Source organism: Salvia splendens, chromosome 1 (genome assembly GCF_004379255.2).
Source record: "Salvia splendens isolate huo1 chromosome 1, SspV2, whole genome shotgun sequence".
Taxonomy (NCBI): domain Eukaryota; kingdom Viridiplantae; phylum Streptophyta; class Magnoliopsida; order Lamiales; family Lamiaceae; genus Salvia; species Salvia splendens.
Window position 1 is genome coordinate 39,484,388 of NC_056032.1, and position 20,913 is coordinate 39,505,300.

Below are 20,913 nucleotides of genomic sequence, written 5' to 3' on the forward strand. Positions count from 1 at the left end.
TTACTAATGGGTTCATATAGTGGTGTAGTGGTTAATGTTGAAGGCCATATGTCAGACATCGTTCGAGTCTCTTATATTTATGTTAATTTAACTAAAAAAGTAGGATATCTGATGGTTGGGCGAATTTTTGATGGTAGTAAATGCAGGTAAGGAATATAGATCACGACACAAAGAATTACGTGGTTCGATTTACTGAGGTAAATCTACGTCCACGGGGAGAAAGGAGGGCAAGATTGTATTGCTTGATCTGGTTTACAGCTTACAAATACAGACTTGCTATATGATCTTTTATGTCTAGAGAGCCCCTTTTCCTTCTGATCTAAGTTCTATTTATACATTGAACTAAGATCGTGGCTTGCATCACCTATAACTAGGTCGTGGCTTACATCACCACTAACTAGGTCGTGGCTTACATCACCACTAACTAGGTCGTGGCTTACATCACCACTAAGTATGTCGTGGATGTCGTGGAGGTCATGAGATCCTGCATGGGTCCACCACTAAATAGATCGTGTAGTGGAGGTCGTGGAGGTTCTGCATGGGTCCACTATCTCCCAGTTCGGTCGAATACTGAGACCGAACTGCTGAACTATTGCCGAGCAGCTTTTGCCGATCTGAGAGTAGAGCTTGATTGGTCGGCTTTTACCGAGCCGTAGGCTGGGGCCGAACTCTTTGGTAATGCCGAACTGATTGGTCGGCTTTTACCGAGCTGTAGGCTAGGGCCGAACTCTTTGGTAATGCCGAACTGATACTCTTCCTTGGGCTTTGGGCTGATGGGCCGTCACTGCTATTGGGCTTGTTTAGTACGTACCCCATCACTACCCCCCCCCGAAAAGCGAAGTGAATCACTTCGGCGAAGCGAGTCACTTCGGCATTCTGGATAAAGGTACGGGGGAGGCTGACGTCAGGGGACGTGCCTTGCGCGTGACTGCATTAAATGCGACAGTAAAATCCGGCCGTTGAATCCTGAAAAGGTGGGATTCGAAACGGTGCGATGATTTTGAAATCTTCTCCGAATCTGATAAATACGTCCTTTCTTCATCAGTTGAACACTTTTGCTATTGCTTCTTCTGCATTCTCTCTGTTTTGCGTAAAAATTTCCTTCCGCTTTCAAGAATTTCTTCAGAATTTCTTCAGACTTTCAAAGAGTAAGAACTATGTCTTCTTCTTCTTCTTCTGAGTCAGGTAGCGGTAGGAAAGGGGATAAGGGGTCTTCTAGCCGGAAAGAATCCGGGGAGAAGACCGTAGAGTATTTTCACAGCATCTTGAGTAAGGATACTGTGATATCCTTACACGAAAAATATTTTTTTCCTGGGGGGAAGGTTGCGATTCCCGACGACCTTCATAGGGCTGACTCGCCGCCGGAGGGTTACGCCACCGTTTATGAAGCCGGCTTGGAATGCGGGCTTCGTTTCCCTCTTCCCCCTGCCTTTGTAGAGCTGCTAGATTTTTTTCAACTCCCTTTAGGTCAGGTGACTCCGAATTCTTGGAGGCACTTATCGGCCTTTGCTGCCGAACTGCGTAGGCTAGATAAGGATCTGTCTCTGAGGGCAATCCTTAATTTTTTCCAGTTTAAGAGGAAGGGATCTTGGTTTTACTTGATCCCTTTACAGCCTTTTAGGGCCTTCTGCAAAACCAAGTGGCCAAAGTGGCAACATCGCTTCTTTTTTTATAATAGGACAGCGGCTCCGGGCTTTCCTTGGAGAGGGCCGAAGTACGTGATTCCTCATCCTCGGTTAGAACCGTTGGACGAGCTCGAGGGCGAGCTCAATAAGATTCCTATGGTTAGGAAGCAGTACCTGGAGTCTGAGCTCGTCAAGGGCGACTTCGTGTTCGACTCCTCGTCTTCGGATGAAGAGACCGAGGGTGAGGAATTCTTTTTTGTGCCTTACTGCTTTTGTGGTGAAAACTAACTTTGCTTTCTTGCTTTTTGGCAGTGTACATGCTGAATAAGATTAGCCGCAAATCCTCCGAGCTTAAGGAGCCGGAGAAAGAGAAGGCAACCAGCTCGGCGCCTGATGCCGAGAAGAATCCGAAGAGGCAAAAGACCTCTTCGGATCCAAAGAAGCCGGAGTCGACTTCGGCAAGTAGGAAGGGGAAGACCCAGAAGCCCCCAAGAGCGCCGGAGAAAGACGTGGTCTTGGCGCCTCCTTCGGAACATATCTGTGAGCCCTTTTTATGGCCCACGGACTTCGCCGAGGTGAATTCTCTTCTTGATTTTCTGGCCTTGCTTTTTTTCCTGTATTTTTTGTAGCCCCTCTGTTGACTTTTTGCTTTTTCCATTTTCAGAGGAACGATATGCTCTCCAAGCTCGTCGCCGTCGAACTCTCCAAAGCGTCCAACGACTATGTTGAGATGCAGAGGAAGTTGGCGGCTGCTTGTCACCGGGCCGAGCAGGCTGAGGCAAACTTTGAGAAAGCCAGAGCTGCTAGGATTTCGGCCCAGGATGAAGCTCAGTTTGCCAAAAACCAGCTCGTCATCCAGCGAGAGCAGACGAAACGGAGGGATGCTGCCGCCGTGGTTGCCCAAGGAGAGGCTCTCCGTGCTTTCGCGGAGAAACTCTTTCTGAGCAACCAATTTTCGGCCTTTGTCGGTGATCTGCTGAAACTGATGACCGATAAAGCCGAGCAGGGTCCCGAAGTCATCCTGCCGCTGTACGGCCGAGAGATAGCAGCTCGGCTTCAGAGTCTGCCGGTGCTTGAGGAGCTTGCTTCGTCCTCGGTCCTGCTTTCTGCAGACCAAGTTCGTAGTTGCCGAGCTGACCGCGATGAGAACATGGAGGCTATCTTTGCCTCCATAGGGTCAGTTTCACCCGCTCCAATTTTCCATGGAGAGGGTGAGACCGAGCAGCATGAGCGGCAGACCGGCGATGAGCAGGCCGAGCAGGAGGCGCAGCAGATCGGCTACGGTGGCGCCGAGCAGGCTGGGGAGAGCAGGGAGGCCGAGGCTGAAGCTGAAGCAGACAAGGAGAAGGAAGCTGAACCTCACCGAGAAGGCGGAGACGAAGCTGGCGGAGTATGATTTCGTCTCCCTTCTCTTAGTTTAGTTTCTTCCTTCTTGTAAAACGGCCTTGAAGCCCTTGTGTAGAAAAAAATTTTTCTTATGAATGAAAAAATTCTTCTTTCTGCTCTTGTGTCTTCGTATAGCCTTTCGTACTCTCTTTTACTCCTGTTGTGGTTTACTACCTGCTCAGTAATCTGAAATGCCGAACTGACATAGCTGCTCTATATTCTGAACTCTTAAGGAGCTGGAGGTACTTCACTGGAAGCGGCTGTACTCTTCGGCTTTAGACGAAGCTGAGAAAAGAGCCATAGCTGACCAGGTGAAGAATGACGAACTCTTGGCTCGTTCAGTGAAGCTGGAGGCCGACAATAAGGACTTAGAGTCCGAAAAGAAAGATCTGGAGGCCGAGCTGAATACCGCCGTCGCTGAGAGGACTGCGTATGAGGATTTCATCTGCAGGCGCGGGGGAATGACCATCTCTGAAGTTCAGGAACGAGTTGACGAACTGTGGGAGGAATATCATGTACTCCGGAGGAACAATGCGCTGGAGAGCTCGGTTTGCCAACAAGTCGTGAATTCATTGCGGCGCTATGCTTCTCGGTACGACATCATTCTTTGCCGGCGTCCTTCAATCGAGAGATTCCTTAGGCATTTCCCGCCAACAGATGCTCGCACTCCAGCTCAAACTTCTGATTCACTTGCTCAAAATCCTACTCCAAGTCAGCAACGAACTCAGGAACAACCGGATACGTCAAGTCGAGGACGGACTGAAGTTCGCAGAGGAGCGGTGACTATGAGTGAGCAAGATCGGCAAATGATTCGTGAAGAGACTCTTCGCCGCCGAGGTGCTAGAGCTTCTCGGGCTCAGGGAAGAGGCGGCAGGTCGATCAGAGCATCTCGTCAACCTGCTTATTCTTCAGCTGCCCGGAACGCCCGAACTCGGCTTCACGAGGATTTTGTGAATAGATGGCTCAACTTTAGCAACCAGGGACAGTAGAATAGTCCTTTGTAATAGCATAACGCCTTCTCGTAGGGCAGCGGAGTTGTATGTCGAACAAGATTTAATAAATGAAATCTTCATTTCGCTTCTATCACTGCGTATTTACAGCTTAGCGAAAAAATTTCATCGTGCTCGTCCTCGGTCTTATGAAGTAAACTTCTTTGACCGGACTCGTCCTCGGTCTTATGAAGTAAGCTTCTTTGACCGGACTCGTCTTTGGCCTTATGAAGTAAACTTCTTTGACCGGACTTGGTCCTCGGTCTTATGAAATAAACTTCTTTGACCGGACTCGTCTTTGGTCTTATGAAGTAAACTTCTTTGACCGGACTCGTCTTTGGTCTTATGAAGTAAATTTCTTTGACCGGACTAAGTTTGTGTCCTAATTTGGCGAGTTTTATCGCGTGGATCGGACTTTCCCTTGTCCTAATTCGGCGAGTTTTATCGCGTGGATCCGACTTTCCCTTTGTTGCAGTTCGTTTCAGACGAACTGCTTGTTTCTTAAGCTGAATTGTGGTCTTGTATCCTCCTTAGAAGCTTGGACTCACAATCGTTGGCTTATACATGTTCTAAAAAGGGGATCAACCTTCGAAGAACAAGATACCTCAGTAACATTTGAAAGAGACGACACGCACATAGACAGACAAAACGCACATAGACAGACAAAACGCACATAGACAAACAAAGCAAGCACATACCCCTAGGACCGAACTAGACACAAGACTGACTGACCGGACTGTCTCTTACAAATGGAACTTGTTGAGGTTGGAAATGTACCATGTTCGGGGTGCTTGTTCTCCTGACATGTGAGTCAATTTGTAAGACCCTTTGCCGAGGACTTCTGACACCCGATATGGACCTTCCCATGTGGGTTCGAGTTTGCCCAGCTTTTCTGCTCGGCTTACTTCGTTGTTTCTCAAGACGAGATCTCCCACTTGAAATTGCAGCTTTTTCACCCTTTGGTTATAATACCGGGCTACTTGCTCCTTGTATTTGGCTGCTTTTATGCAGGCCAATTCTCCTCTTTCTTCGGCCAGATCTAGTTCGGCTCTCAGTCCGTCCTCATTCAGTTCTGCTGAGAAATTAAGAGTTCAGGGACTGGGTATGCCGAACTCAACCGGAATCACGGCTTCAGTGCCGTACACCATCGAGTTCGGCTCCGGTGTGACTTCGGTCATTTCGCCTGCCTCTGACTCCGGCTGCTGTGATTGCTATGCTTGATGGTGCCGATCTGATTGCTCGGCACTTTTAAGCGCAATCTGCAAACACTTGCTCTTTTTTGATCACCTCGGATGACCGCTATCCCTCCTTTAGTGGGGAAGGAGTTCGGCGAGGAAGCCTCTGATCGCCAAAAGGAGTTCTGCGAGGATGTCCCTGATCGCCAAAAGGAGTTCGGCGAGGATGTCCCTGATCGCCAAAAGGAGTTCGGCGAGGATGTCCCTGATCGCTATGATCGGGCTTCCTCCTGTCTCCTCGGGATGAGCTGTCTAAAGACCGTTTGCGACGGTCTGCCTCATCGGCACGGGAGAACTGGTCCGCAATGTCCCACATCTCTTGAGCTGTTTGCGGACTGCATTCCACGAGCTTTCTGTAGAGAGCTCCGGGCAGGATTCCATTTTGGAATGCCGAAATGACAAGTAGATCATTGAGATCGTCTACTTGTAGGCATTCCTTGTGGAACCTCGTCATAAAGTCGCTGATATTTTCGTCACGACCTTGACGTATAGAAAGCAGCTGAGCCGAAGTGATTCGGGCTTCCGCTTTCTGAAAGAACCTCCTGTGGAAAGCATCCATTAGATCTCGGTAAGATCTAATGCTTCCTTGGGGGAGGCTATCGAACCACCTTCTTGCGTTCCCGATAAGTAGCTCGGGAAACAGCTTGCACATATGGACCTCATTGAGACCCTGGTTCACCATATTATACTGATAGCGTCCCAGGAAGTCATGAGGATTCACTAACCCGTCATAAGTCATCGACGGAGTTCGGTAGTTCTGTGGCAAGGAAGTTCGGGTGATATCGTCCGAGAACGGAGTCTTCAATGCTCCGTACATGGCGAACCCGACATCTCTTCGGTATGGAGGAGATGGAGATCTCCTGTGATTCCGGTACCGGGGAGGAACAGGAACATGTCGGGGTTGAGGATTCTTCTTCCTGGAAGACACGGCACTACTGCGGTAGTGACTTTCATGTCTGGATGAGGAAGGAGAATCCACCGTTTTCGTCTTCGGCTCTTGGCTCTTTTGCAGGAAGGCTAAGAACTCATCCTGCTTCTCAGCCAAGAACAGCTTGACAGCCTCATTCAAATCAGGCTGCTGGGAAGACTCGGTGTGTGGACCTTTTGAGCGGCTTGTTCCTTCATCGTGAAAACTGGAAGTAGATGTCTCCCGAGGCTGTTTTCCGGACCTGCGGGCTGGACTAGCTTCCTCATGGTTTTCACGAACGGTATTACGGGTAGTATGTGATCTGGTATGCATTTTTTTGGGGTGGAAAAAGGGTCAAAAATTCGCTTTATCACAAATTTGGTTCTCTGTTTCCCACAGACGGCGCCAGTGATGGTTGGGCGAATTTTTGATGGTAGTAAATGCAGGTAAGGAATATAGATCACGACACAAAGAATTACGTGGTTCGATTTACTGAGGTAAATCTACGTCCACGGGGAGAAAGGGGGGCAAGATTGTATTGCTTGATCTGGTTTACAGCTTACAAATACAGACTTGCTATATGATCTTTTATGTCTAGAGAGCCCCTTTTCCTTCTGATCTAAGTTCTATTTATACATTGAACTAAGATCGTGGCTTGCATCACCTATAACTAGGTCGTGGCTTACATCACCACTAACTAGGTCGTGGCTTACATCACCACTAACTAGGTCGTGGCTTACATCACCACTAAGTATGTCGTGGATGTCGTGGAGGTCATGAGATCCTGCATGGGTCCACCACTAAATAGATCGTGTAGTGGAGGTCGTGGAGGTTCTGCATGGGTCCACTATCTCCCAGTTCGGTCGAATACTGAGACCGAACTGCTGAACTATTGCCGAGCAGCTTTTGCCGATCTGAGAGTAGAGCTTGATTGGTCGGCTTTTACCGAGCCGTAGGCTGGGGCCGAACTCTTTGGTAATGCCGAACTGATTGGTCGGCTTTTACCGAGCTGTAGGCTAGGGCCGAACTCTTTGGTAATGCCGAACTGATACTCTTCCTTGGGCTTTGGGCTGATGGGCCGTCACTGCTATTGGGCTTGTTTAGTACGTACCCCATCAATATCATTGTATCAATATAGGTTGAAACTCACTATTAATTCAAATAATTAATAAATCTAGTCAGATCCGTAATTTCCCAATTGATTTAGATTCAGAAAGAAACCATAATATATTCTAAATAGAAGTAGTAATATTAATTATATTCAGTAGATAGTACTCCAGTAATAGACTTGAAATAAGTATTTGTGCTTACAACAAAATGAATTGATAACTAAATTTTTACAACAGCAAAAGCAAATAAAGCGTCAATCCCATGATGGCTGAAAATGTTCAAAGAGGAAGATCAAGCCATTTTCGAACCTCCACCCCAATAATATGTAGTAGCCCCCCCCCCCCCCCCCCCCCCCCCCCCCAATCAGAAGTTCATAGGAAAAAGTTGTTTTAAAAAATAAGAATAATTGGTGAAGTTATTTGAGTAATAATTTAGCAATTCAAGGATGAGAGTCCCAATTAGGCCAATCATACAAGCTCTAGAATTCCAAACCTCAGCTGTTGTCGTGAATTTCCCCAGAAATGGTGCTTGAAATTTTGGCAATATCAGCTGGATTTTTAAAAATATAAACGTAGAATTAAAGAGAAGAGAGAGTCGGGGAGCTTGGCGGCCCGGATATTGAACCCGACCCGTTTGAGAGGGTGGAGGATCTGGCACAGAGAAAGGGGGATGACAATGGTGGTGCTGAAGTCGCCATATCTCAAATGGAAATGCTTGGTGTTGCTGCTGCTGCTGCTATCTATTTGTCATACCAAAATGGCCGGCTATTTGGGGTTTTCTACTGTTTTTTCTTTTTATTACTATATTATTTTAAATATAATATAATATAATATAATATTTGTTTTTCCATTTTCTGTATAGCTCATAAGTATAAATTATTTATTAGTATTCATTCTATTCAACGAATATTATTATTTCAGTTAATTTATTTATACTTTTAAAATAATTTTTTTAAAGATGGTAATTGAATCTTTTTTTTATTACTACAATAGTACTCCCTCCGTCCGCCATTAGGAGTCTCATTTCTTGGTGGAATGAGTTTTAAGAAATGTTATTAAGAAAAGTAGGTGGAAAAAAATTAGTAGATTAGGGGTCTCACGCGTATATATTAGTTTTAAAAGAAATGTGAGTGAAATGAGTTAGTGTAAGGTGAGACCCTATTACAATTTATGGCAAAAGTGAATCGGGACTTCTATTTGCGGACAGAAGAAAATGAAAAAAATAGACTCCTATTCGCGGACGGAGGGAGTACAAAATAGACATATGAGCAGTTTCTATAAAAATATAAAAGGGCTAAAATTTCAATATTCTTATATTAATAAAATATGTTTAATTCTTTATTTTTAATATAAAAAATAATAAAATTTGGAAAAATTGGAATTTTATTTTAGCTTAGTGTAGTAGTAGAAGTATTAGGAAAGTTAGAATTGAAGTCCTATTTTTTATTGATAATATCCATATGGAATGCAATAACTTTTAATTTCATAAAATGGGATCTATTTGTCTATTTCAGTGTATTATAAAATGTAGTATACCATAAGGTAATCCCTTCCGCTTACATCTTTACCTAAAAAATTTACCCTTTAATTTTTCCCACTCCCTCTACTTTGGTTGGAGCCCCATTTTTTTCCCACTCCCTCTACTTTGGTTAGAGCCCCATTTTTTTCCTACTAAGCTGACGTGTGAGACTTATAAAAGATCCCAAGTTGGGCCATAAAAAACAAGTTTAAGATCATCCACGTTCATGCTCTTGCTTGGAATCATAAAAAATAAGTCTAAGATCATCCACATCTAGTGTTGCCCACGGTTCCAAAACCGGCATTTCCGGTTCAGAATCGCCGGTTCCGGTTTATAGGAATTTGGAACCGGAATCGGACCGTGAGGCTATTTTACGGTTCCGGTTCCGGTTCGGAACCGCCGGTTTTCAGACGGTTTACACGGTCCGGTTTGAAAATCGGCGATTTCACGGTTCGGTTTTTTTTTTCTATGTAATTTGAAATTTGGACTTATACAATAAATTGGAACAAGACAACAGATAATTTAAATTGAAATAAGACGAATAAGGTGAAAATGATATCAATTATATTGAATTTGAGTTGTAACGGACAACTATACATTACAATTTACAATACATATACAAGTATACAACATACAACAATGTAATATAATTTACAAGTGTCGTTGGAACGTAAATAAAAAAAACATGAAATGGGGGGATAATGGATGAATTTTAATTCAAAATCAAAATTAAAAAAAAATGAATTTCGGAAAACCGGCGATTTTGACGGAAAACCGTCGGAACCGCCGGTTTCACCGCCAAAACCGCCAGTTCGGTCAACAAACCGTCTGCCTCGTGTTCCGCACCGGAACCGAAAACGGCCGGTTTCGGGGTTAACCGCCGGTTTCCGGTCCAAAAACTGCCGGTTTCGGCCGACAAAACTGGCTGAAAAAGCTGCCCCCGATGCCGCCTCGGTTTTCTCACCGGAACTGTGAAACCGCCGGTTAACCGGCGGTTCCGAACCGTCCGGAGCCGGCGGTTCGGTGACGGTTCCGGTTCGAAAAATCTTGAACCGGAACCGGACCGCGGTTCCAAATGCGACGGTTCCGGTTCGAAAAAATTGACACGGTTCCGGTTCGGAACCGGAACCGGAACAGGTGGGCATCTCTATCCACATCCATGCTCTTTGGCAATAGCATGGAAGTGGGCTCGGACCCACTTTTACTCCCTATTCTTTGGCAAAAGCACAACACTCATATTCATGTTCTTCCGCAAGAGCATGCTCAATGGTCCCACCATTCTATTATTCAATTTGAATAAAAACATTTCCACAATATTAAAATGCATTAAAAATATCCAAAATAATATTACAAATTACTAAAAAAAATAGAAATTACATAATTAAAATCCTAAAAATTAAAAATTAGATAATTAAATTTATAAAATTAAAAAAACCCACTGCTCGTGGCCGAATTTCGTCTAAATGTGTTGGATTAGGTCTTCTTGTAGCTCAATGTGGATTTTGGTCTCGCGCATTGTGTGCCTTGTTTCGATCATTTCGCGCAACGTCGTATGCCCACCTCGGCGTGGGGGAGACCTTGCGGTTGAGCTTCCGGCTTCATCCTCGTCGTAAAAGTTAGCCGCCCTCGGTCCTTCGTAAGCTATAATCATGTTGTGCAAGATAATACACATATACATAATATCGGCAATATTCTTTGTGTACCAGAGCCGAGACGGGGACTTCACAATGTTGAATCGGGTTTGAAGGACCCCAAAAGCTCTTTCGACGTCTTTCCGAGCAGCCTCTTGACGCCGCGATTAAAGAACCCGTTTCGAGTCTTGCGGATTGTTTAGCGTCTTCACGAAAGTCAGTCACATTAGGTAGATATCATCGCCAAGATAGTACCCCATGTGGTATGGATTTCCATTGATGGTGAAGTCGATCACCGGTGCTACACCATTCAAAACATCATTGAAGAGTGGTGAAGAATAGAGCACGTTTAAGTCGTTGTTGGATCTGGCAACACCGAAATATGCATGTCAAATTCATAGGCGGTAGTCGGCGACCGCTTCAAGGATAAGCGGGGGCCGCCGCCTTTGTGGCCGCTTAAGTGTTGCCCCCTCCAAGCATTCGGGCAATTCTTCCACTTCCAATGCATGCAGCCAATGCTGCCAAGCCTACCGGGAAATCCGTGGACTGTTTCGTGAAGATGAAGCAACCGTTGACAATCTTCGGTGGTGGGTGCCCGAAGGAATTCCTCACCGAAAGCAGAACGAACGTCGGTGTAAAAAATTTTGAGGCATAGGATTCCAGTTGACTCACCAACATGCAGATACTCATCGAAGAGGTCAGTCGTTTGCCCGGTAGCAAGTTGTGGGAGGACACAAGTACACTTCTGCAACGCCGAGAGACTTTGCCGATCGGTTGCGTCTCTACGTGATTGGAAGTATTTAACATGGGTGGACAATATGTTGACAATACGCATAAAAAACCGTTTTGACATGCGGAAACAGCGCAAGAAGTAATCTGCCGGAAACCGCGGTTCGTCGGAAAAATAGTCGGCAACGAGCCTTTTGTGGGCTCCCTCCCGGTCACGAGGGATGTAGCGGCGATTTGATCTCGTTGGTCGAGGAGGAGGGGTGGGGGCAGCGGCGGCGAGATAGGCTTCATAGGTGGCACAATATTGTAGATAGTATTCTTGTTCTTCGCGTTCCGCTTCCGCAATGATATCATTCATATCCATTTTTGAATTTAGAGAGTGTTTGAGGGAAAGAGGAAGATGTAGGTGATGAATAGAGAGATAATTTGATGCTAAAATGGATGATGAATGCGTGTATTTATAGATGATTTTGGGATTATAAAAATTAAAAAAAACGGTAAAAAAAGCTATATATTTGGGAATCCGAATTTTTTTTAAAAAAAGGGAAAATGCCAACGGCTATGCCGTTGGCCAATCTTGGAGCGCCACGTCAGTCTGCTCTGCGGCACAGCGGTGCTCAATGCATCGAGCAGGGCCGTGCCGCTGGCAAGAGCGCAGCGGCGAACAGGGCTTGCGCCGCGCCAGTAGCACGGCGGGTGCTCGTTCCAACGAGCACCACTGTGCATGCTCTAATTCAATACTCCCTCAGATTCATAAAAATAGGAACTTTAGATATGACACGAGTTTTAATGTAAAAATTGATAAAAATATGAGATATAAAGAAATATAAAGTGATTAAAATACTATTAGTGGATAATATACCTCATCTTATAAGAGAAAGAAGACATGTCAAAAATAAAATAAAAAAAGAACTTAAATTTGTGGAAGGACTAAAATAAAAAAAATAGACGAATGTAGTATAAGACCATCCACTACGGGTCTCGCCGGCGTCTCGCGTCTCGTCCCGGCGAGACGGGACGCCGGCGCGACGCGTTGCAGCCTCCATCTCGTCCCGCGTCTCGTCCCGCGTCTCGTCCCGCGTCACGTCCCGGCGAGCCACGAGACGGGCTGTCTCGCCACGCGCCGAGGCGACGTGGAGCAACCCGGCGTCGTGCGTGACGCCCACTCGCCGGCCCGCGAGTGGGCGTCGTCACGTGCTGATGCAATAAATATTTTTTTAAAAAAAAATTCGAATTTAAATAAAAAAAAAATTTGTAACGGTAATAATTCCGTTTTTTTGTTTTTTTTTTATAATTTTTTTGATTTTTTATTAATTTTTTTACTCTATAAATACTCATAAACTCATCCTCATGTCACACATAACTACACATCTATTCTTCCTATCATCTAAATTTTCTCTCAAATTTTCTCTCAAATTTTCATAAACCAACTCAAGATGTCCGGCGACTGCGACGGCAACTACCGCGGTTCCGGCTCCGGCGGGTGGGATCTCAACGCGTTCGGTGATTGGGAGACCATGATCAACACATTGGGCGGTTCCGGTTCGTCTGGATGCCGGCATCCGTACAGCAACTTCGAAACGATGGCGGTGTACAACGCCTGGATCACGGTCTCGTACGATCCCATCGTCGGGAATCAACAAACCCGGAAGTGTTTCTGGGAAAAGGTCTGCGAGGTCTACCACCAGATAAAGCCGAAAGGCTCCCGCAAGCGCAAAGTTAAAATGCTCCGCTCTCACTTTGACCGAGTCGACCGACAGATCAAAAAATTCTGCGGCATCTACTCGACTGAAGAGGCGTGCTACTAGGGGTGGCAAATCGTGCGTGTCGGGTCGTTATCGTGTCGACACGATAACGACACGAACACGATAACAACAAACACGAACACGACCCGTTAAGTAAACCTCAAACACGAACACGAACACGACACGAAACCCTCAGACACGAACACGACACGAACCCATTAACGACACGAACCAATTCGGGTCAACACGACACGATAACAACACGTACACGAGATGACACGATAACGACTCGATAACAACACGACCTGATAACGGTTAAATCTATTAAAAATGAAAATAATAAGAATTAATAATATTAAAATATTATTTGTTAACGGATAACACGAACACGACACGGACACGTATTGTTAACGGTTAACACGAACCCGACACGAACACGACACGAAATTTTCGTGTCCTTAACGGGTCGACCCGATAAGGACACGAACCCAATAAGCTCTGACCCAAACCCATTATTTTCGTGCCGGTTCGTGTCGTGTTATCGTGTCGTGTCAAAAATTGCCAGCCCTACGCGCTACCAAAGCGGCGCCACGGCCACCGACATTTTGACATCCGCTTTGCGCGCCTACTACCAGGACGAGGGTCATCAATTCAGATTTGTTGATGTTTGGCAGGCCGTCAAGGACGAGGAACGGTGGGCCGGAGGTTTCCGCTCCAGCTCGGGCTCAACCTCGAAGCGCACGAAGCATACGGCGAGTGGCCAATACTCGTCTGGTGGTGCGTCTGGTGGTAACACCGATGGCATCAGCCAACCTGAGGCTGAATCCCGGGAGTTTGCGGGTACGGTCGGCGATGATGGAGGATCCGCGCGTGGGCGCCGTCGGCCGCAAGGGACGAAGGGGGCGAAAGCGGCTAGAGCAAGGAAGGGCCGAGGCGAATCAAGCCAGCCTGCCTCGGGCTCGCGGGGAGGCTCGGACACACTTATGGTGGCGTACATGACCGCCACAATGGCGGACACTTCCCACTTCTCGTACGCCCAATTCACGGCCTGGTGGAACGGAATTGTTGCTATGGCAGCACAACTTGACCTTCCGACACCCCCTAAACCTCGACCGCCTCCAGAGGATGATTCGCCGGCGGAGGAGTTTTTTTTTTATTTTGTGTGTTTTTTTATTTTGTGTCTTTTTTATTTTGTGTGTTTATTTAGTTTGTGTGTTTTTTAATAAAGTGTGGTTTTTAATAAAGTGTGTTTATTTAAATTGAATTGGGTAGAAAAAAAATTCTAAATGAAATTGAATGAATAGTAATTAAGGGACGGTATTGAGACGGTTAAGAGACGGAGCGTTGCAGGTTCCGTCCCTTAGTTAAGGGATGGAGGAAAAAAGGACAGTGGGGCCCTCAAATAGTGCTCAAATAGTAGTTAAGAGACGGTTTAAGGGACGGTATAGAGACAGCTTAGTGGATGACCTAACACACTTCAATATCGAAGTAATATATTCATTTCAAATAGTACTATTTATAACACACGCTTACGTAAGGAGCGAAGCTAGATATTCATTTCAATTTTATCTTAAGAGTCAGGATACTAGAGTACATGTCTCATGATTTGATGATAACCTAACCACGATAGTCGGCTCCGTTGAATACTAAAAAGTGGAAATAAACATTAGCAAATTCTTCAATTCCTCACAAATCTTTTAGTCGGCTCATTTGATATTTTTGTTGTTTTCATGATTTGATGATAACCTAACCACAATAGTCTGCCTCATTCAAAATAATCATCTTTTCTTTTTTATTTGTCTCAATCAAGATGATCACTTTCTAATTTTAAAAATATAGCATCCCAACAATCTTGTAAATGTTGATAAAGTTAAGAATTGATATCACTCAACAAATTAATACTCTCAAGTCTTAAGCATTCACTGTACACACTTCATCCTGTATGTATCAATATCTATGAATCATACATATTGATAAAATTAGATATATCATATATGTGGACGACTCAAACATTTCAATAAAACTCATCGCAATGAACAAATCGCCGGTTCTCAAACCGGAAAACGCAGCTCAGCCCGACCAAGATCTCCGCGATAGCCGCCTCCGTCTTCTCCCTATCGGCAAAATGCAGCGTCTGCAGCAGCAGCGCCGTCGGCCTCGCGTCGAACCTCGTCTTTTCAAAGCTCCGCTCCATCTGCCACCGCACCGTGTCGTCCGCCACCGGCGCCAGCCACCGCAGTATCTCCGCCACCGCATCCCGCCACCCCTCCGCCAGCAGCGCATCACCCTCCTCCACCCCCGCGCACCGCATGTTCTTGCTCAGCTTCGCCCTCACCTGAAACTTCAGATTCTCCGGCAGCATCTCGTAGAAAGATTCCCTCTCCATGTGGCTGATTGCCACGTCAGAGTCCAAATACTTCTCCGCCGTTAGTATCACGTTAGCGTACCTCAGTGCCAGACCCGAACCGCCCACTGTTTCCGGTTTGGCCGAATGGAAAACCCGGTTCGTCTGCGGACCGGCTTCTTCCTCTTCAAAAATGCCCGATTTCCGGCTGTAGAACCGGACCATAACGGGCTTCGACGCGGTTAAAAGCGGGCCCGAATGCGGGAACACTTTCTCTTTCATCGGGAACCGCTTTCTCGGCCCGAACAGAGCGCAGATGCGCCTGTGCACGACGAAGACGACTCTCGCCATCAAATCAACGCATTTATCAAACGATTTATTCCACAGAGAAATCTCCTTAAAATTGCGTATCTCTCTGCGCTGAATCTCCAATTTATGAATCAAATTATCGTAATTCGCCTTGTGCAATTCGTTATCCTTACTCTTCCACTGCTTCATCTTCCTCTCCGAAACCTCCATCTCCGCCAGCGACTCCACCGCCGCATGCAATCCCGACGTCGCCGCCACCAGCCTCTCCATCTTCCGGATCTTCCGCTCCGCCGTCGCCGATCCGTACCTCATCTTCCCGGAGTTCAAAACCCCGCCCTTCAACTCCTTATAAACCAGATCGAACCGCTCCAGGCCGAAATCGGTGCATTTCTTCCCCAGCCGCGCTACCGCCGCAGCGGCGTGATCCAGATCCTCGAGGCGCTCCGCGCTGGCTAGGCTTAGGAGGAACTTCTCATCGCCGGAGTTCAGAAACGCAACTCCCTTAGATCGGATCACGTCGTTTCTCAGGCGCGAGATCTCTTCGTCGGATACGGATTTGTAGAGAGAGATCAATCTGGACATCGTTTTTGCCGTCTCGAATGCGAGAATTCCGAGATTCTTCCCCTCTTTCTTCGGCTCCGGCAGCCACCCCATGCCCTTGAAGCCTACCATCACCCGTTTTCAAGTGTTATCCAAGTAATTCTGTTATAGTAGAAAAACAATAAACCAAAGCGTTTTAGAAAATTGGAATTAACAGAGGTTGAGATTTAAGGTATTTATTTATATGAGTAGCTAAAAGAATTTTGATGGAGGGAATTGAAAACGCGTTGGCAAATAAGTTTGGAGGTGGTAGTAGGAAATGAGTTACAGATGGAGGGAATTTGACAGAGTGGTTTCGAGGTGTAGAGGAGATCTAGAGTGTTGACCGTCACATCATTAGAGGAATTACTGGGAATTCAAATGTTGATGATTGATAAGTGATGGAGAAATCGATGGAGTGTTTTGACGAATTCTTCGTGGCTCATTTTTTTCTGCCGGATTTCTATTTTTTAATTGGGGTGGTTACTTTTATCGATCTGTTTGCTTATTTTATTGTTATTATTATAATCATATTTAAAAATCTATTCTGATTAAGGTGATTAATTAAATATATCTTCAGCATTAGTCTTACCATTGTTTTTAAATAAGCTGGTACGTAGGTGTCACGTCTTAAGTTACTATTGTTTTCCACTTTAAATATATTGGCATCAAAGTAAATTTTCTGTTTTTCAGACGGGCTAGATTTTAATAATGACAAAAACTTGGGTTAGCTTTATCTCGCCAAAAGCTTTAACTATATCTAATAATGTTCTTGGTATATTAAAATAATTTTATTAAGTTATTATTTTTATAATTAAAATAATTATCGTTATAAATAAAAGTTTTTATGAATATAGTGTGTTGCAAATAAATTTGACTTCTCTATATAAACGTGATTGTTGTTTTTAATACTAGTAAAAGTTAGTGATATAGTTAAATAAAACGATTTGAAAGCAAGATGGGTATATGGCTCTTTCATATTCCTTACTAGACTGTCTTCAGTGAGAAAAAAAAAAATAGTTACTCACGATAAATAGTTTTATTTGCATTGTTAAAATAAGACTATAAGATAGAGGTAAAAAAAAGAAAACAAACGATGACAAAATTATCAAAAATAACAATAAGATTAATTTTTATGAACAGATAAAAAAAATGAAGCTATTTTCCTATGCTATCGGACGAACAAAATATTGAACAGTACGAGTACGGATTGGGGATTCAGTATTTTTCATTATATATATGAATTAAGCAATGGATTATTGTTGTATATATCTATACTACACCTTATAAAGTGTTTTGTCATAAAATATTTGTCTTAACTATATTACGAAGATAGTAGTACATCAAAAGATTACAAATGTTTCATATCAACTATGACGAAAACATCAATTGACCACCCTTAATATTAATTTTTTTGTCTCACACTCTTGAGTACTTATTGTAAACACAATAACTCCAAAACAAAGAAGCCTGAATAACATTTACTCATTTAATAAATCCATAATTTTTACAACAAAGCTCTAAATAATCATACATTATATATTTATATGGTACTACGACTTATTAACATTTTATCGATATTATATACGGTCAAAATTATACTCCCCCCATCCCACAAAGATTGTCTCACTTTGATCGGACACGGATTTTAAAAATTGTAATGAAAATGTGAGTTGAAAAAATTGGTGGAATGTGGGGCCTACTCTTAGGCCTGTAAATTCGGGTACCCAAACTCGAAAATTCGGGTACCCGAACCCGAAATCTCAAAAATATCATACCCAATACCCGACCCGTATGTGAATTCGGGTACCCTAATACCCGGTGCGGGTACCCGAACCTAATTAATCGGGTACCCATAACCCCGAAATTAGTATATTTCAAATTTATTCTTTTATATAAATTATATTGTGATGAGAATATAAATTATTAAAAATAACACAATAATACTATTTGTTGACTATTATTAAAAGTTTGAACTTCAATTCTAATGCCTTAGCTTTCTCTAGATTATGATTATATATATATATATATATATATATATATATATATATATATATATATATATATATATATATATAGGGTTTTGATCCATGCAAAACCATTCTTAATACAAAAATGCAGAACCAAGCATACAAAAGTCATTTTTAGGTCATTGTAAGCTTATTTTTACGTCATTATAGTAAGGATGACATGAAATGATCTTAACATGACCTCAAACCCAAAGTTTATAATATGACCTAAAACTGCTTTACAATGACCCTCCGTGTTTTTGTTTAATTATTGACCATTGGATTGTCAAATCTCATGGTCAGGATTTAGTCTGGATTTTTGTATTGAGATCAAGTTTTGTATTGATCATTTTCCTATATATATATATATATATATATATATATATATATATACTCCCTCCATCCATAGAAATAGGTCATTTGGGATTGACACGAGTTTTAATGCATAATTGGTAATTAAGAGAGAAGGAAAAAAAATAGTTGAAATTATGTAGTGAATGGTGGGACCCATAAAAAGATAAATTAAAGAGAAGGAGAAAAATGTTGACATAATTGGATATGGACATACAAATATTTGAATGGGATAGACGAAAAAATGAAATATTGCATATTTCTATGAGACAAGGGAAGTATATAATAGACATTAGACAAATAGACATTACTTAATTTTAAAGTAAAGATTTTTTTTGCATAAATCTACATGTGATTAAATAAATTTACCCTACGGGCCATAGGCCCTATACTAAATAAAAATATTTATCACAAATACATAATTAATAAGGTTTAATCGAGTATTAGGCGGGTACCCTAATACAGGTTTCGGGTACCCTGAACCCGAAAAATCCTAACATTAACTACCCAAACCCGTACCCCGAACTCATAATTTCGGGTTTCGGGTACCCAAAACCCGTCGGGTATTGGGTCGGGATCGGGTATACCCGAAACCCGCGGACTAAATTTGCAGGCATACCTACTCTTATATACAAGTATTAGTTTTTATAGTAATAAAATGTGACTAGGAATGAGATAGTGAAATATGGAGTCCACTACTAAAAATGGTAAAAAGTGAAATCGGACAAATTTTATAGGACGGACGGAAATGGAAAAATGAGATCATCTTTGTGAGACGGGGGAGTATAAAAGTACTGCATGTGTGTACCATATAAATGTAATTTAATTTAATGCATACAATATAGTTTCGCAAAGAAAGAAGGCCACATGGCTCAAAGTTAGCCTCAACATCGCAATAGACGAACATGCACCCCCATTAATTTATAGACGCATTAGTAATAAACAACTAGTTTTTGAACAAGATTTGAGAGTCATGTGGCAACAAGAATCTCTGTCACATTCCTCTTCCCTAGTTAATGATGTATATATATGATGAGGGTGAACTATGAAAGTCATTAATAATAATAATAATAATAATAATAATAATAATAATAATAATAATAATAATAAACAGTTCGGATGATCGATGGGTTGCCAGCAACTTGGCCCATCTCCATCGCTTAAGAATAATGCCATCAGAGTTAATTTTTATTTTTAAATTATTTAAAATATGATTAAAATAAGTAGTATGCCATGTCGTTTGAAGTATTTTCATATTTTCGGATACCATTGAACTTAACAGAATTGTTTTTAAAAAAAGTTGATATGGAAAATTTAAAGTATCGCAGATGAAATTAGAGCTTTCCTGATTTCACACCCCACAATCAAATGAACTTGGTCAAATTACCCAAAAAATCTAACTTCGCAATATTGCCGACTTCATTAACTTAGAAATTAAGACATATTTTCCTAACCAACAACTTACCAACACGTATCGCAAACGTTAACATTTATTTAAGGCTGTCACTCTTAGGAATTGATTTATTTTTAGAAAAATGTATCAACTTCTTTATTAACCTGGTTGACTTTATGTTAAGACCATTAACCGATTTCCACATAAGGGTGTCCACTATAAGGTGGACACGCCCAATAGCCCCGCCCCAGTTTTGTGTCCATAGCCCCGGATTTTTGTCCATAGCCCCAAAATTCTATTTCCGCCACTATAGTGGACACCTCCAATAGCCCCCAAATTTTATAATCAACTTTCATTTTATTAATGTTTCAAGTAATTACGAAAAAATTTATCGGGATATACGTACGTAGACGAAGTCGACTATACGAATTAAGAATAAAAATAAAATTTAACTTTAAATTAAAATATAAATTAAAATATAAATTAAAATTAAACACACTAATTTAAAATTAAAATTAAAAGTACACACTACATTAAAATTTGTATAGATGTTGTATTGGAATGGTGTGAAAATAATGAATGAAGTGGGGTGTATTTATAGGTGAATTGAAGTGTAAAAAAAAAAAAAAAAATCGGAAAATCGCCGGCCGCGGCGGTTGTCCTCCGCTATAGGAGGCGCGCCTATAGGCGCGGCTATAGGGACGCACGCCGCGTCCTCGCCCCGCACGCGGCTATCCCGCATCCGCCGCCTCCCTCCCCCCTCGCCGCGTCCACCTCCGAGGCGGACACCCCCCTCACTATGATAGCCGCGCCTTTCTCCCCCCTCCGCCCCCAATCGCAGCGACCGCCGCGGCGTGTCCATAGTGGACACTCTAATAAGATCCGTGAAATCAATTTATTTGAAAATTGTACTTTCACATTGATCGACCTCTTATAGTACCAAATAAAAAATCAATTTATAGCGTAAGAACTAGGAAGCTAACAAGAATCCTCTTTATACGCATCGCCTCAACCAGCTAAGTATAATTTAGTTACATTGTTATCAATTAATAC

General features: G+C 43.0%; 1 protein-coding gene across 1 annotated transcript; it reads right to left on the reverse strand.

Moving 5' to 3' along the window:
• Positions 1–14,889: 14,889 nt before the first annotated feature.
• Positions 14,890–16,200, reverse strand: LOC121787748 (protein PSK SIMULATOR 3-like). The gene has a single exon (XM_042186609.1). The coding sequence runs from the start codon at positions 16,198–16,200 to the stop codon at positions 14,890–14,892; it is 1,311 nt and encodes a 436-aa protein (XP_042042543.1).
• Positions 16,201–20,913: the final 4,713 nt, after the last annotated feature.